This window comes from Panthera onca, chromosome B3 (genome assembly GCF_046562875.1).
Source record: "Panthera onca isolate mPanOnc1 chromosome B3, mPanOnc1 haplotype 2, whole genome shotgun sequence".
Taxonomy (NCBI): domain Eukaryota; kingdom Metazoa; phylum Chordata; class Mammalia; order Carnivora; family Felidae; genus Panthera; species Panthera onca.
The window spans coordinates 94,663,341-94,681,666 of record NC_138344.1 but is presented as its reverse complement, the minus strand read 5'-3'; the positions used below and the strand labels follow the sequence as shown (position 1 = coordinate 94,681,666).

The window sequence follows — 18,326 nt, the reverse complement described above, 5'->3', positions numbered from 1 at the left end:
GAAGGAATATCAATATACACATCATAGTAAGAAAAATACTTAATTCTATCTGTATTTGAAAGGAAACATCTCCTAAAACCACATTTATTCCTTTACGTAACAAAATCGACACAATAGTAGGCTTTCCCAGGACAGGTCTTAATTTATTAAGGCACCCTCACCTACTAGAATTAGATTCCAAATGCACACATGTCCATGGAGACTAGAGCAGAAATCCCAGCTGAGAGGTTGGTAACAGATATGTGCTCAGTGCTGAGGAACTCATGACACTACACTTATCTGGGTTGTGACCCAGTTCAGGCAATCAAGATTATATTCTATTTTGTAAAACCGCTTCCAAAATCCACAGTAAATAACCATTTATAAGGCTCAAGTGTGTTCAATGTGAATGTATGTATGATTTGTATGATTTGATTTTTTTATCAAGCTTTGGTCTACTGTATTCAGCAAAATATGACCACTTTTGTCTTTCACAAAGTAGTGTTTTATAGCAAAATTTAGAAGCATCAGCAAAAATGTTTCTTTCTCTGCATCTAATTACTAACATCTAAATATGTGGATATATTACTTCTTTTCTTGCTTTTCAAAATTATGCCTTCGTAATCTGGCATTTTGGGGACGATAGTTGAAATAACTTAGTTTATCTTTGTGACCACACTTACTGTTCTATGTGATGTTTCTCTTTCTCTTTTCTTGCTGGCACATTGTCACCTACCACTGTTGTTCTCCATTTTCCTGTCTCAAGAAGACTTTAAGTTCCTCCTCCTCACCTCTTGAAATCTGAGAATTGAAATAACTGATTCCACTGTAGCTATGTATAAGTTAGGAGTAAACATCCTCTGGGCATGGCCTAGAGAGCCAAAGACACTTCAGAATTAAGTCCTTTTAATTCTGACTTAGGTGGTTCACAAATCCTTTTTGCGTTGTATTCTGAATGGTAGATGTTTCTGGAAGTCTGACTAGCAACCCACATTTGTTTTTGCCCTTCCTAGGTTTCTATAACGTAATAATGGACTAGTATTCTGAATGGTAGATGTTTCTGGAAGTATGACTAGCAACCCACATTTGTTTTTGCCCTCCCTAGGTTTTTATAATGTAATAATGGACTTGTATTCTGAATGGTAGATGTTTCTGGAAGTCTGACTAGCAACCCACATTTATTTTTGCCCTTCCTAGGTTTTTATAACGTAATAGTGGATGACACGAATGCTGCCTCTTCTTTCTGTCAGAGAGGCAGCACTAAGTCCTCCTCTGGCATAAATACCAAGAATTCTGTTAGAGCTTGGAAATTACCAACTTTGTTTATTTCACTTTGGAATTTATCTACAATGACTTATATTCATCTCACATCAGACTGCCTAAATTAGAATCCCAGTTCCAGCCGTCACTATCTATGTGACCTTGGGCCATTTATCTGAACTATTTCTCAGATTGATAATAACTAAGATGAGTAATAATAGTACCTATCTCATGCAATTAAATGAGTCAGTATATGTAAAGGCTTTTGAAGAGTGTCTGGCACATATTAAAGGTTATAGTTTTCTCCATCTAATCTTTGCTAGATCTTGGACCCAATTTAGGAACTGGAATAACCTCAATAATATGTGTCATATGATTAGAAGACTATATGCCCAGGTGTTTTCCTAACCAAAATAGAAATCTGGCCTAAGTAGTCCCTTGGGAATTATTTAACAGAATTCCCTGGATATTTAGGGGGCAAATAGAGGCCCAGCAGAGTTAAATCTATTCAAAATTATTCTTTTAAGATTAGCTTTGCACCAATCTTAGCCAAAATGGCTATAGAATAAAGTTATAGAACCATAAAAGGATTCAAAATAGAACACTATAATACAGTGTCCCCAGGCTGGGTTATAGAAAGAGAAAGTAATCTTTGTTAGTTCAATAAGAGAGTAACCAGTAAGAGAGTACCTTTTTGCATGGATCTCTCTGTGTTATCATACTGGTTATAGAAATACCAGCTGCCTCTATTTCAGCAGCTGTGGTAGCCAGAACAGAATTATTGTTTTGTTTGCTTCGATGCTCTGGTACGGCTTCAATAGTATAGCTGTGAGATCTGCACCAGATGGTCTTAGAGGTGATGTCTTTATCTCTTCTGCTGCTGCGCTATCTCATTCTCATAGAAAAGTCTTAAGTCCTGACTGATTTTTTTAAGGCCATATCGAATTATCTACATACTGTCCTCTTAGGATAAAGGCCATGCTCCCTTTATTTTGGTTTCTGGGATATAATTTAGCTTAATCACATAGTTTATTAATAGTAATGTGTATGTCATAACTGAGCAAAGGGTTAAGCACAAAGACGTGTAAATAAGATACTATATAAAAGTGGTGTACTAAATTTTGATAGAGAAATTCGTTGTTGTCACCTTGTTAGTAATATAAACCAGGTTAAGTTTAGATGGATCGAGCAGTGAAAGAACTGGCAGGTCTTTATAACTACTATTTTTCAATGAATGGCTCATGAAATTATAAGTCATATGTCACATTTTTTCATTTTATTTTTTTTGGTTAAGTTTATAATAATGAGTAGTTGGGGATTAAGTGGAGTTTCTGTTCTCTCATCTTTATTTTTTATTGTTAATTTTACTGAGTATAGTTGACATACAGTGTTACATTAGTTTTGGGAGTACACCAATATGATTTGAGTGTATACATTATGCTATGTTCACCACTAATCTAGCTACCGTCTGTCGTCATCCATCACTATTACAATATCATTAACTATATTCCTTTTTCTGTGCGTTTTATTCCTGTGACCTAGTCATTCCATAGCTGGAATTCTGTATGTTCTACTTCCCTTCACCCATTTTGCCCACTTACACCCACTTCTCTGGCAACCATCAGTTTTCTCTCTGTATTTTGGGTCTGATTCTTCCCCGTGTTTGTTTATTTGTTTGTTTTTTGTTTTGTTTTTAGATTCCACATGACAGAAATCATATGGTATTTGTCTTTCTTAATCTGACTTAATTAGCATAATACCCTTTAGGTGCATCCATGTTGTCTCAAATGGTATAATCTCATCCTTTTTTATGATGTGTAATATTCCGTTCATACCACATCTTCCTTATCAGTTTGTCTCTTGATGGGCACTTAGGTTGCTTCCATATCTTGGCTATTGTAAATAATGGGGCAGTCAACATGGGAGTGCATATGTATTTTCATATTAGTGTTTTCACGTTCTTTGGGTAAGTACCCAATAGTGGAATTATTGGATTGTATGATATTTCTATTTTTAATTTTTTGAGGAACATCCATACTGTTTTCCATAATGACTGTACTAGTTTATAATCCCACTAACAGTAATATTAGAGTTCCTTTTTCCTCCACATCCTCACCAACACTGTTATTTCTTGTCTTTTTTATTTTAGCCATCCTTACAGGTGTGATATCATATTTCATTGTGGTTTTGATTTGCATTTCCCTGAAAGATAATTATGTTAAGCATATTGTTCTCTAATCTTTAAATTCAACATTGTTTTATTTAATGAGACGTTATTGAGCACTTAATTCTTTTTTTTTTTTTTTCAACGTTTTTTATTTATTTTTGGGACAGAGAGAGACAGAGCATGAACGGGGGAGGGGCAGAGAGAGAGGGAGACACAGAATCGGAAACAGGCTCCAGGCTCCGAGCCATCAGCCCAGAGCCTGACGCGGGGCTCGAACTCACGGACCGCGAGATCGTGACCTGGCTGAAGTCGGACGCTTAACCGACTGCGCCATCCAGGCGCCCGAGCACTTAATTCTTTATGACATCCTTTTCTAGGTGCTGTTGGTACAAATATGAAAAACATCATCCTTTTCACCCTGATATCCTATTCCTAAATATCTCACAGTACAAGGGTAGGAGTAAATGTAATGTAGTGGGGCATGAAAGGTGGTTACTAAAAGTAGCTATTGCCATACAAAGGAGGAAGTAACTCAGTTGGCTTGGACAGAAAACTAGGAATCCAGTGAAGAATTGATATTGATAGTAGAGCATGGTAAAGTGTTGACTACCTGTTTACCAAGTGTATAAACACTGAAAGAAAATTTCAGGCAACAAGTATAGCAAATTCATGCTCTATTGATCTTGTGAAGAGGACATTGTTACAAAGTGGCACTCTTCCTAAACAACTGGTACCTTCTGTAAAGAACAGGAAAGTTCTGTGTACAACAAATTCCTTAGTCGGAAGTGCTTAGCTTGGATTACTCTCCATGAGTGATGACCCCCTGGGATTCGGCTGCAATAGCAAATTAATGCTTGGTTTCTTGTAAACTCGAATGAGACCCAATTTAGCCAAGATTTTACATTTTGGCAAGAATAGTTAAGGATTGTTGACCAAGGGAGAGAGGTGTATGTGGTTTTACTGTTATTTTCCATCATGTTTCCCAAAGTATATGAAGGCATTTCAGGCCACTAAGTATTTAATCGTCCCAACTATTGGCATTGCTTACTGACTGAAATAAGCTTTTGCTCACCTTAAAACACAAGTTCCATTTCTAATTTTTCCATTTATCTTGTCCACTTATTAGATTCAAATGTAAATGACACTTGTTCTATTTTGTAAAGCTTCATTTTATTGAATAATATCTTGTGGCAAATTTCCTTACTCATTTTGTTCATGTGGCATAAGCATCTTGGTCAGGGATCAGAAATGCACATAACTTCAGAGAACAGGCAGGTGATGTAAATATATGAAGTCACCTAAGATAATGGGAATCATGGGGAAAGGGCTAGCTCTGTTCCTGCTAGGATGTAAGCTTCTGAGTGCAGAGGATCTTTGGCTGTTTTTCTTTTCACCAGTAAATTTCAAGTGTCCATCACAGGACTAAATATATAGTAGGTTGTCAATAAATACCCATTGAGTGAATGGATGAATGGATGTGTTGAAATTCGTTGTACTAGGGAAAATAAGCAACACATCTAAAAACATTCCTTCCTAATAACAGCAACAGCAACAATAATAATAACAAAAGAGGCTGTGCCAACCTGGTTTGGACCCTGGTATTATTATTAACTAGGTCTCTTCTAGGAGACTTTTATGTAATTTTCTGTGCAGAAACACACTTACTCTGCCTTCTCAATCATTTCCAGAAGTATTCTGTCTGTGAATATTAATGTAATAAAAATGCATGTTGGTTTCAATATCTGTACCAAAGCCTCACTCTTGAATTAGAGACTATTTATGAATACTGTTTTGAATATTGCCATATCCTGGAGCATTGTTTTAAACAGAATTGCTTAATATGATATCATTTCTGGATTTCATGGGAATCAATTAATATGTCAACAATGATAATATTTGAATAGTAACCCTAGTAAATGGATAGGTTATTTTCAGTCTTCAACTTCTAAAATATTCTCTCATTTTTACTACGTGAAATGTTCACTGCAACCTGTATTTCAGTGAAATGTGTGTTGAAAATGGATTTCAAGGAAAGGCATGAAAAAAATAGTGATTCTTGCATCTTGGTGAAGTAAGTAGTTCTTCTGGGAGAAACTTTTTTCTATTCCTTGAGTCTGTAAGCATACCTTATGCTATGCCTCTCCACATAGAAGCTGGGCTTGGTTTGCTTATCATCTGTATATGTTTTAGTTTAGAAAATGTAGGGCCATAGAACAGAAGCAGGAAGTTAATCATATATACTTTTATCCCCCTTCCTTCAATTTACACCGTGTTCTTATTCATTTTGTTTTGTGCCTGTATCCTTATGGATAAAGGTGCCTCTACTCACCACCCATTCATTTGTTATTCTTTCTTTCTCTATTTCTTTCATATTATCTCTGCATAGCCAGGTATTTATCACTGATACATGGAAGGATATCCTAGCAGATACTGTGAAAGCCCTGCCTTCTCTTCTTAGCATGTTGTGGAGGTTGCTGAAATTTCTTTCGACAGGTTCCACATTCAGTACTCTTCTCTCTAAGCACTTTCTCTGGACTCAGCAATGTGTTCAGCCAAAGCATGAGGTTGGAAGGTTAAGAACCACAGAATAATCCTCAACTAATGAGGGATGGGAGGTAGTAGACAACACCCCACAAAGCCTTCTTGCTCTTCACAAGGAGAGCTTTGAGGTCTGTTCTCCATAGTCTCTCCCAGGGTTCCAATCAGCAGGGACCCAGGCTTCCCACAAAGATGATCAGCTCGTTAGTGCTCCTTTACTGGCTTTTTCCCCTTTCCTTTCCCCCTTTTCTGCTCCTTCAGTATGATTCCTTGCATCTGCACTCAAGTTAACTACATATATCAGGACCTATTTTTGGAAAGACTCAAACTGAGACAAAGACCATGCTAGTTGAGGTGTCTCTGTTCTTCCATTCCACCATCGTGGGGCTGAAGACCACTCCCCTGAGGCATGGAGCCTTTCCCATGAGATTCACTGTGTTCTCGTTTATCTAGCTGGTCACACTCAGTGACCTCAAACCAAGAAGGGATACACAGATACTCTGCTCTTGAATATCCAGCTGTTTGGGATTTGGTGTGTGAACCAAGAGGCCAGTCCTCTCTCTGTCTGGAACCCACTGAAGTGTCTGTTGCTCAGCCCAAGAAAACTCTTCTTTTTGTTTACCAGAAGAGGAACTGAAGGGAATATGGCCAGAATTCCCTTTCTCAAAGATATTTCCTAAAATATATTTTCCACACTGCAGTTATTGAAACTCTATTAAATGTTTAGGATTTTGGAAAATAGAGACAACAGACTGGTTTTTCCTCTCTTCCTCTTTGTTCCCTTCTCTCTCTCTCTCTCTTTCTCTCTCTTTTTGTTATCCTACTTCATCACATTTCTCCCAGGACCAATAATTTATCTATCAATCGATCAGTCAGTCAGATTCCTACCGCAGAGCACATCAGTCATGCTAGAATGTTGGCATACTGATGTTGAAGAGGACAGTCACATCTCTGTGACAACTCCTATGGTAACCCATGCTTGCCATGATTAAGTGCTGGCAAGATTACCTTTCTGAAAACCTGAATGGCACCACAGTGATTTGTAAGCCCTGCATATACACAGAATTTTTATAGCTGGTGGTATCTATGTGTGTGCTATGTTAAAAGCTGACTTAGTTGGAATTATTTTTATGTAATTTGAGTCAGGTGTTGGTAATAACTAAAAACATGTTTCAAATACTCTATTAAATTTCACTTAATTTGGAAAATTTCCTTTGTTTATTGTATGTATTTCATTTTTTCTACTTTTTGCTTTGGTTTCATGAACATCCCAAATAAAACTTATATTGTCCATTCAGTGTTTCTCTTGTCCCTTTTTCAATCTTCATGTTTAATTTCTTTATTACTTAACAATGAGCTGAAAATGGTAATCTGTCTCTCAGATGTTGCTGTGAAGAATGTATGGATGTCTAGATCTTGCAATATGTTTTAGGACACTGCAGTTTTGTCATAGTAAGAAGGAGACTGATGACCTCTGTGGCCTTCCATGTTTGTATTGATATAGTGATGCGGTAATTTGACCAACACATGCTATAGTCATTTACTGAACACTCAGCTACTTACATGATTTAGTGTAATAAGATTTATCTTTCTCATTTCCTGTCTACCTATATAAGTGCTAAAGAAGAATCTTATAATGCACAGACTCAGGATGGTTGGACAATTTAAGGACACTGTGAAACAAATAGCATTCACTCACAAGGTGGATGATGAAATACGTATAATAATTTTTGCTCATAAGCTTTGAAAAGTCCTGTGAAAATGTTGAATTTTGAAAAATAATAAGCTTATAATGCACAGACTCAGGATGGTTGGACAATTTAAGGACACTGTGAAACAAATAGCATTCACTCACAAGGTGGATGATGAAATACATATAATTTTTGCTCATAAGCTTTGAAAATTCCTGTGAAAATGTTGAATTTTGAAAAATAATAGTTTCAAATTATAAATTGAAAATTATTTAAAATATTAATAAATGCTTAATCATGTTTGCTTAAAATGTGTATGTCTTTAAATGTGTTTTATATGACATGGTATAAAACCTCCAAAAGTCAAAATGATCCTAAAATATCTCAGCCATATGCATCAGAATAAAATAGAACAGTTGAATTTTATAGTGACTAAATTTTTCACACCAGTCACTCATTTATTAATTTGCTCTCTTATTGATTTGCCTTTCTAGTACTTATTAAGTACCTATTATGTGCTAAGTGTTGGACCTGGCTATGATAGTGGTAACAAAAATAGTAACAGAGGGTATCACTTTTTCAGTGGATATTTTTTCCTAGACATTATTGTAAACACTTTAGACATGTTAAAGCATCTCAAAGCTATAAGCTTGTTAGCAATTGCTTTCCTCCATCTCAACAATGAGAAATTGAGTCACCAAGAAGTAAAAGAACTTGTCCAAGGTCAAACAGCTATTAAATAATAGCACAGTCAAGATTTTAACCCACGTGTCTCTTACCACTCAAACACCCCACCACTTAATGGATAATGGAATCACTCAGATAATAGAACCACCACACTACATCTGGCTCAAGAGCAGTTCTAATAGCCTGGCTAATATTATACAATGTAATATGAAAGGGAAAAATATGGGAACTATGGAAACCTATAAAAAGGGAGTAAATAGCCCAGGATATATTGCATTACTCTTTTATAAACCTCCAAATTAGCAAAGGATCCTTCCAATAAGAAGTCTCCTCTAAAAATACATTTGATAATAGAAAAAAATATTTTTAAGTCTTCCCATTTTAATTTTTTTTCTCTAAGACATGCTTTACACTTAAGCCTAGTGAATTCTAATGCCTCTGAGGTTCTTAAGCAAAACCTCATAGTTTAAAAAAACTGATACTTATAAAATCAAAAGTAAGACACTAAAACAAAATGGCAGCAATTTCACCTTTTATCTTTTCAGTATTTAAAGCTAGAAAATTTTGATTTTAACATATATATGAATATTCTTTTTTTTATTTTTTTTAAATTTTTTTAACGTTTATTTTTTTTTGAGACAGAGAGAGACAGAGTATGAACAGGGGAGGGGCAGAGAGAGAGGGAGACACAGAATCTGAAATGGGCTCCAGGCTCTGAGCTGTCAGCACAGAGCCCGACACGGGGCTCGAACTCACGGACCGTGAGATCATGACCTGAGCCGAAGTCGGACGCTTAACCGACTGAGCCATCCAGGCGCCCCTGTATATGAATATTCTTTTTTTTTCAACGTTTTTTTTTTTTTTTTTTTTTTTTTTATTTATTTTTGGGACAGAGAGAGACAGAGCATGAATGGGGGAGGGGCAGAGAGAGAGGGAGACACAGAATCGGAAACAGGCTCCAGGCTCCGAGCCATCAGCCCAGAGCCTGACGCGGGGCTCGAACTCACGGACCGTGAGATCGTGACCTGGCTGAAGTCGGACGCTTAACCGACTGCGCCACCCAGGCGCCCCCGTATATGAATATTCTTAAAGTCTTGAAATCATTTGCCATTATTGTGTTCTTCTTGGGGTGTTTTTAATATCAGGGATAATCAGAAAAATGAATGCCATCTTCAACAAATCTAAGTTGGACGATATTCTTTTTTCAATTCAGATTTGGGAAAGAGAGGATTTTTTAAAAAATAAGACAGTGGATATAGTTCTATATAGTGCTTTATAGGTACGACAGTGGTCTTGTTATATATGTATTATTTTTCTGAACTTTGGAATTTTCTTGAGCTTTTTTCTTTAATAGAAACTAATAGAAGCTCATCTTTATACAAGTCGATTTCAGGGGCAAATATTTCTTGAGTTAATGTCACCATTGTATATTTCCATAGTCCAAACGTATGCTGTTAGTGGCCGTTAAGCCTTGGGACTTTAAATTTTACTAAAATATGATGTAAAACAAATGAACTGTGTTAGCATGATATAAAAGTTGGAATCTCTAGAATTATACTTTAACTAAATACCCTTGTGAGATTATGCTATTTACCTCACATTCGGCTATGGGGATTTCTTTTACTTTTTCATGGCAACATATTGATAATTAGACATAATATCTATTTCTAAAATATTTAAATAGTAATATTAAATAGCTCTTTGACAGAACTTTCTTTTGTACTAAACTGCAGCGCCTTTTGCATATTATTTTCACTATGTGAGTTTTCCAGTTTTAATCATAAATCTTTATAATTTCAAGTAAACACCTCACATGGGCTATTAAGACACTTTGAAAAACGTCCATATTACTTAAAATGATGTTAGAAGGACCAACATGCAAAAAATCATGTTTAAAAACGTTATCCAGGCAATTTGTGCCCATCCCACAGAATCATAATAATAACATGGAATTGTTTTCTTGTTCATGTCTGTTTTTTGGCTTTATTTTGTTTTAACAAGGAAAGACAATATTGGACCACACAAGTTTGCCTTTTATTCTGAGAAAATCACTCTCTACTCTAAGTTGAAGTTAATAGTTAAAAAAAATTATACTGTACAATTGAATATTTCATGTGTTTTTGATGTGGATTTACAATACAGTTTTAACTTTGGTATAAAATATTTCTGCATATGTAAGATCAGACACCAGCATACTGCATTCCCCCGTCTTCATTTAGGGATGCGTTGTGTAGGCCAGCACTTCATTGTAAGCAGAAAAAAGTGCTGCATGTGAACACAGATAGTTTTTGTGCTGTTTCTATTTTGAGTGTTTGGTGAAAAGTCTAACACAGCATTTTTTTGAATGGATATTTATCTTTATATTTTTTAACCTGAAAGTTTGCAAGGGAATTATTTTCACTGGGGAGATTATTATATAACCTAAACATTAGGGTGGCAGGAGTCACAGTTTGGCGACTATGTTTGAGCTCTCATTTGTTTGTTTTAAAGCAGTTATGCAAACTCACTGTCTTAGACCTTTTGTGAATGGAGAGGTTAGAGATGAAGTATGGGGACTGCATTAGAATTAGATGATTTGTTATTCCTTTCAAGATCAAAAACCAGGCCCACTGCTTGGTGAAAGACTGGAATGATCTATGCCTTTATCTCTTATTCAGTTGGGTTCAGGCACAAAAATATATCATAGCACCTCAGAATGATCCACAAATTAAATAATTGATGATCTTCCTTATGAAAATACAAGGACTAAACAGCTGCAATATGAAAATACAAGGACTAAACAGCTGCAATATTTGTACCTGGCAGAACAAAAACAAATAATGGTTTTCAGTGTTAAAAGAGAAAGGGATTTTTACTTAAAAACCTTAATCTTGTCATTCTAATTTTGGAACAATAATCCAGGAATACATAAATTTTAATTCCTCTGACTCTGTGTAAGATTCTTAGTGCACTTCTACAGGTTTATGCCATGCAATTAAAATATGTAACCATTATATCTGGTTTAAACTTGATGATGCAGTAAGATTTTGGCAAAAGAAAAGACTATGCCATTTTAATTGTTTGAATAAATATAAAGCATGCTGTTGAATTCCAGTTGTAGGAGATCTAAATAGTGCATGTTTTTTTTTTTTGTTTGTTTGTTTGTTTATGTCTTTTAGCATCTCCGTCAATTAAACTCTTGGTGGATGACCCTATAGTTGTAAATCCTGGAGAGGCCATAACATTAGTATGTGTTACGACAGGAGGAGAGCCTGTGCCCACTCTCACCTGGGTCAGGTCCTTTGGGACTCTGCCTGAAAAGACAGTTTTGAATGGAGGAACGTTGACCATACCTGCCATCACCTCAGAAGATGCCGGTACTTACAGCTGCATCGCCAATAATAATGTGGGAAACCCTGCAAAAAAGTCCACCAACATCATTGTGAGAGGTAAGTTGGCCTAGAGAATGTTACCACATAGATTTCTGTGTTAGCGAGGCTATCACAAAGCAAATAACGTTTGGTATGAAAACATTTCCTCAAATATTGCATGTATGTGTCATATACATAGAAAATTATTTATAGTTGATGAATGATGTCTAATTCTAAATGGCAACTAAAATTTCTGAATCTTAATAACCATGATTTCTTTATATTTGCATCGAATGGTTTTCATAACATAGTCTTAGTGATACTATGAAACTATTCCACTGAATAGTTTTTATAATATGTTTTTAGAAAAAAAAATTCATTAAAACACAAATGTGGCATAGAGAGTTAATCATTATTTTAAAGATTGCATATCAGTTTAGAAGTTTAATACATGTATCAATTTAATGTTTAATAAACATTTATTGAATCCCTATTACAAGCAGGGCTCTAAATTGTAAATTGTAGGATTATATAGAGATCTACAAAACATTACCTTGAACTCAAGGATTATACTGTCAGTGAAAATAAAATATCTCACTTAATAGCCCTGTGATCCAGCGTTGGGGAGGCATAAGCAAAAGCTATAGACATATAAAAAATTGCAGTAACTGCTGGCTGAGGTTGTTAGGAAATATCTAATCACGTTTACATCAGTTTGTAGAAGCTGGGAAGTTTTAACAGATAGAGATTAGAGAAAGACATGGAAAAGTCTGACAAATTTATTTGAGGAATTGACATAAAAGGTGGATCATGAAGTTGACATTAGCGTTGATGTTCTCGTGTGGCTGCTGCCAGCTGGTGTGTTGGTACTATATGTAAAGGAGATGCTATCCCTGCAGGTTGGAGGATGTTAAGTTACTGTGCAAGGAGATTGTGTTTCTTCATGTCTCATCTGGCATGGTCCTGGGTTGGGATGGAGGATGGACACCAATGCCTCTAAATTTAAAATAGATATTCACATGCCTAAGAGGACTTGCCTCACAGGCAAATGAAAGTTTCTCATGATGGAGGATTGTAATGGAAGCAAAACATAATTGAATGTATTGATATTAACATTTGTAATTTTGTGAATGTAGGTTGCAGGGGCTTCAGGGACCGTAGCTATCTGTTCTTATCCAATTCTCAGAAAAATGGTACTTGACCAAAAGTATACTCTATTCAAAATATTGCAAGGTGTTAGATGTAAATGAAGCACTATGAAAAATGCGCTATCTGCTACCAAATTGTAGGCTGTACAATGTTTAGTAATTGCAAGATGGACCTTTATTTTATGTATCACTACAAAGTAAAGCGTAATGTCAATTAAGGTACCACAGTGTTTTCTTATTAGATACAATGTTACTGAAAGCAGTGTTTCAGATCTGTATATACTTAGGTTTTCTTTTAAGCCATGTATCAACCATTTACTATGTATAAAAAGGAAAGTAAAAGAAAAACAAGTTGATTAAATTATTCCTAAAATTTCACACTCAGAACCAAGCCAACTGTTTCAATCCCAGTCTTTGTTGACTATGGTTTTCCATACATCTTTCTTTATCACTAAGGACATTTATAATCCAGAATTACAGAGAAATATGGTCTCTGATTTTCTCTCAAGTTAGATCATCACTGCTTTGCCGTGTTGATAGCAATCATAAGAGAATACTGAATGTGAGATACATTCTGATTTTAGAAGTGTTTGAAGGTGAACATAATAGGGATTTTAAAACAAATGAAATGTGATCTTTACTTCAGCTGTTTGATTTCAGAAACTTCTACTGGATGACTACCATATGCTAACAACTCAGCAAATTTGTAAGGGATGCATGGGGGTAACTACAAAAATCAGTGACTACCCTCACAGGGGTTCACAATTCTGTAAGAAAGATAAGAATACAAAGGAATAACACATGGAAATGAATAAAAAGACAGGGTCCATGAATGGAAGTATCCTAACCTTCCTAACTTGGATATCAATATTGCTGGCATGGACTTCTCTAAGCCTGGTCTCACTGAGTAACCAGATTCTCCGGCCACTCCAAATTTCAAGGAAAGAAAGAAAGAAAGAAAGAAAGAAAGAAAGAAAGAAAGAAAGGGAGGGAGGAAGAAAAGAAAGAGAGAGAGAGAGAAGGAAGGAAGGAAGGAAGGAAGGAAAGAAAAAGAAAGAAAGAAAGAAAGAAAGAAAGAAAGAAAGAAAGAAAGAAACTGTACAAATAATCATGTTTATTATTCCCATTTTTATTTGTTTGCTTTTAAGCACATGCTTTCCCAAATAGTCATGAAATAATGTTATCAAATATTGCTATAAAAATTTGACACTCATTAAATTATTGCAGAACTATCCTTAAGACTCATGGATGCAATGTAGAATCTTTCATTCCACTATTTTTTCAAGGATGGGAATTCACTAGAGAAAAATAATGCATTAAATATAGTTTGACCAGAGGATCATCTGCAAGTGCATTTAATTCCTATACAACTGGCAAAATATCTGGCATAAAATATTTGTGTTTCTCAGGCCCCCTCTGTGAGGGACTACAATCCACAGCACATAGATGCTCAGAGAGTGATCTGCTCTTCCCCATTCCATCTAGCAGTTTTAATCCATGTTCTTACAAAAGACAATTTCCAACTTTGATGGGAGTAACCTAAACATGTATATCCCGAATTCATACATTTTAAATTTTTAATTTATCTGAAGTGTATGTGTGCAGAGCCACAATGTATTGCCAGTGGAGCCTCTCAGCAATGGCATTCACATAATTCATAAAGTCAATTTGACGAGATTTGTCTAAAATCATATTGAGTAGAGAAATAGCCTTTGTTAATGGGTCCTAGATTACATGTGGGGAGAAAACTGCTATAGTAATGTGAGGCATCTGATTCCTGCCACCATGGCCAAGAAATACAGTTAAAGAAAATGGTTTTCTTTTTATTATATCAAAGAAATTATTTTCGAGTCTTCTGAATTTGTAGACCTCTGCAGTGTCTCAGATTAACTATGTTATGGATACAGTAAACACGAAGCTCTAGGTTCCCCCCACACACACACACACATTCTTATCTGTAATGAAATCAAGATCCATAGACCAGAATTTTGAGCAAGCACAGGGATATTTTGTGTGTAGAATTCCCATTACCATTGGAAAATATTCATGGAACAAATAAGAGCATGGGGTGAAGACAGGAATAAAACTCTAGAAACATTTCTGAATTGTCATTTGTTGTGTTTCTTTATTTTAATAGAAAACACTTTAAATAATGTAGACAGAACTTCTTGTAGATAACATGCTCAAAGCTGAAGAGGAACGTCATATGCTTTAATCTTTTGTTAGATATTTATAAATATAGCTGCAATGCCTTTTCTTATTCTTTAAGAAGTTGTCATGATGGAGCCACATTTTTCCTGAGTCAGAAGAGAAGCAGGATGGCCTGGGCCCACTGCTTTCCAAGCTCCTTTTCAATATGTCATTTCCATGATTTTCATATGTCATGAATTGAACCACCGTGTTGAACAAGCATGGTTCATAACACGATCAAGACATTATTGTATTTTAGTTTCCTGTGGTATCTTTAAATGTTATTCAGTGGCTTAATCTTCCCATTTCAAGAAGAAAAGTCAGCATATCTCCTGACCCTTATCCTCATTATTAGAAATGGAGAGAGTCTTACAGTTCATTCAAACCACAAGCACACATTTAGTTCAGGGTTTCTGGATGCATTATCCAAAATACTAGTAAAATTCTAAGCCTGATTTAATGCAAAAATTTCTCTCCTGCTCAGCTTGGGTCCACATTAGGTTGGAGACTTGCAGTGGGAAAGCAGAAGGGATGTATATTGACTTCTTCATCTTTGTCTGTTTATCTACCACCCTCCTGACTACCCACTCCACCACTGACCTGATCGCCAGATTCTGACCTCCCTGGCTTGTGGTGGGGTAGAGAGGTCTTCTCTATATAAAACATTTGTCTTTCTTATGTGGCACATTAAGGGACTCTTGGGAGATTCCTCTATCTAGAAGACATGTATATTTATGTGGATTAAGGATTGAGCTCTAGTGATGGAATCTCCCAAGAGCCCCTTAATGTGCCATATTCCCTGAGCACAACCTCTTATGCTGTGTCCTTTCCTCCTTTCTGCTGAAGGCTTCTCGCTTTCCTTTGGGCAGCCAACTAAAGAGAGCCCAAGACAAGTCTGTGCTATTTCTCTTTGTCTGTGACTCACATCCATTTAGTGGAAATGTTCACCAGTGATCTCTGGGAAAGCACACAAATTCCAGTGTAGCTACCCTATTGCCCACACAAGTTTTGGCTTCCTCAGATGTATCAGGTACCTTTTCAGGGAAAGTACTTCAGAGCTCCATCTGTTCCAATGAAAAGCCTCCTCAGTAGGATTGAGATGAAATAGACAGGTCGTTTGTCTGCTATGTTGGTCCATATTGGCTCTATCTTCAAACTGTACTCTGAATCTGGGCATATGTTACCAAGTTCACCATTACTACCCTTGTGTAAACTATCAATGTATCTCCCCTAGTTTATTAAAATAGTCTTTTCTTTCATCTTTACACTCCAGCTTTGCTTTTAGAAGCCCCTCTTTTATCTACTGTATTAAATAAAGTAGATTAGGCTTTTAACAAATAGACCTATAAATGTATTTACTGAAAACAGAAACACTATAGATGTTTCTCATGAAAGAGTTCAGGCATTTCCTAGTCGATAATGTTGGTGAGAGTGTTGTGTGTGTAATTGGTATGTGTGTGTATGGGGTGGGGGTGGGTGGGTACAGGTAGAAATGGAGAGTCTGATCCATGCAGTCATTCAGGCACCTAGGTTGATGATGTCTCTGTCATCTTCAATCTGTGGCTCCTAAGGCTTCTCTGAGTAATACCTCCATCCCTCTTAGCTGGGAGTGGGAAGGAGTTTGAATGAGCACACATGGGAGATTTTTATGGAGTAGGTCTGCATTAGTTCCACTCACATTCTATTGGCTAGATCTTAGGTGCATAGTCACGCCCAGTGACATGCAATGGCATGAAGGCTGTGATATGTCTTCTTACTGTGTGCTCAGGAATAAGAGGGCATGGGTGTTTGTCAACAGCCACCCATTCATACAAGAGACAGAGTGATTGGCATTATCTCATTCTACTATTGGAAACTCCTCCCATGACTTTCCCTAAAATGGAATTTCACCTAAAATGGAATTCAGATTCCTCCTCATTATTTCTTGCCCCTCTTTACCCACTATACTTTATACTCATTATTCTTCTTTTTCTTTTCCACAACTCGGGACTTGAACATTTACTGTTCGTTTGGCCTAAAATGTTAATTTTCAAATACTATCTTCTGGGAAGTCTTTGACTACCCTCTCTGAGATAACCTACCCCTAATCCCCTTGCATGGTTTGTTGTTTCCTCTTATTACATAACTACCTGGAGTTGTCTTATACATATCTTTATTTATTTGATGAGATTTGATGAGTTTGATGAGACTGTGGGGACAAAGAATTTATCTGTTGTCTTATTCAGTAATGTATCCCTAGAACCTAGAAAATTACCCAGCATATCATAGATGCTCAATAAATATATGTTGAGTAAATAGATCTCTTTTATAAGTTTAATGGCTTATATTAAACATTTCTTCAGATATCTGTCTCCCTTTGATATCCTAATTATGTACTAAATGTTATTAATGTAAGTTAGGAACTTTATATACATGTTAAATCCTACTAAACATCTGTGTGATATGACTAGCTCATTTAAAAGGCCACATTGTTCCGATGATTTATTGCAGTGTAATAAGCCACCCCCAAACAGTAGCTTGAAACAGTAGCTGACATTTGCTTTGCTCACAACTCTGGGGTTTGAAAAGCTTGGCTAAAAAATTTAGGGTCTCCTATGATTGCATTTTGAAAGCGGCTAGTGCTGGGATCATCTTCAAGGCTTTTTATTCAAATATCTGTTGCCTAGACTAAAAAATTTAAACAGCTGAGTTCTTTAGCTCAGTCTCTGTCCTTCACTCTCAACAGTCTCTGCATGCTTTCTCCACATCGAGGGCTCATAGTAGCCAGAATTCTACCGGATCCCAGGACAAAAGTCCCGAGTGCTGTGTGGATACTTTTAACCTGGGTTCCAAAGTCATGTGGTGTCATTACTGCATTCTATTCAAGGCAGTGATAAAGGCTGGCCTGTTTCCAGAGGGGATGAAAGGGAGGAGTTTCAAATAATCTGCAGACATGGTTTTAAATAGGCACCCCAATATGTGGCATACTCCACAAACCATATTCTTCACATCATACTCCCATGCTGTCTCAAAGCTCACTTATGCCTCTTATTTTTTTTTTCCCAATTTCTCCTTAATTTTATCAGCCCCTATCTTGAACCCTGGCCTCTGCTAAGTGATATTGTAAACAGTTTTTTTTTTAATTTTAGAAATATCCCAGCCTCTTTTTGTTGGCTATGATCTCAGATTTCTAATACGGAAAGAGAAAAAATACGTTGTCAATATTGAAATAGATTTAGCCTTTATGGAGGAAGTCAATATGTATTCAGTGAGGCGTGAATTTACAGTTTCCTAACTGTCCAGAAATATACTGTAACCTCCAGGAATATCATAACCT

General features: G+C 36.2%; 1 protein-coding gene across 1 annotated transcript in view; it reads left to right on the top strand.

Moving 5' to 3' along the window:
- The window catches only part of MDGA2 (MAM domain containing glycosylphosphatidylinositol anchor 2), an 867,659-nt gene that overhangs the window by 573,203 nt on the left and 276,130 nt on the right, over positions 1-18,326 (top strand). The window contains exon 6 of the mRNA XM_060619633.3: positions 11,481-11,750. Within this exon, the coding sequence (XP_060475616.1) occupies positions 11,481-11,750 (270 nt within the window). The remainder of the gene's footprint in view (positions 1-11,480; positions 11,751-18,326) is intronic.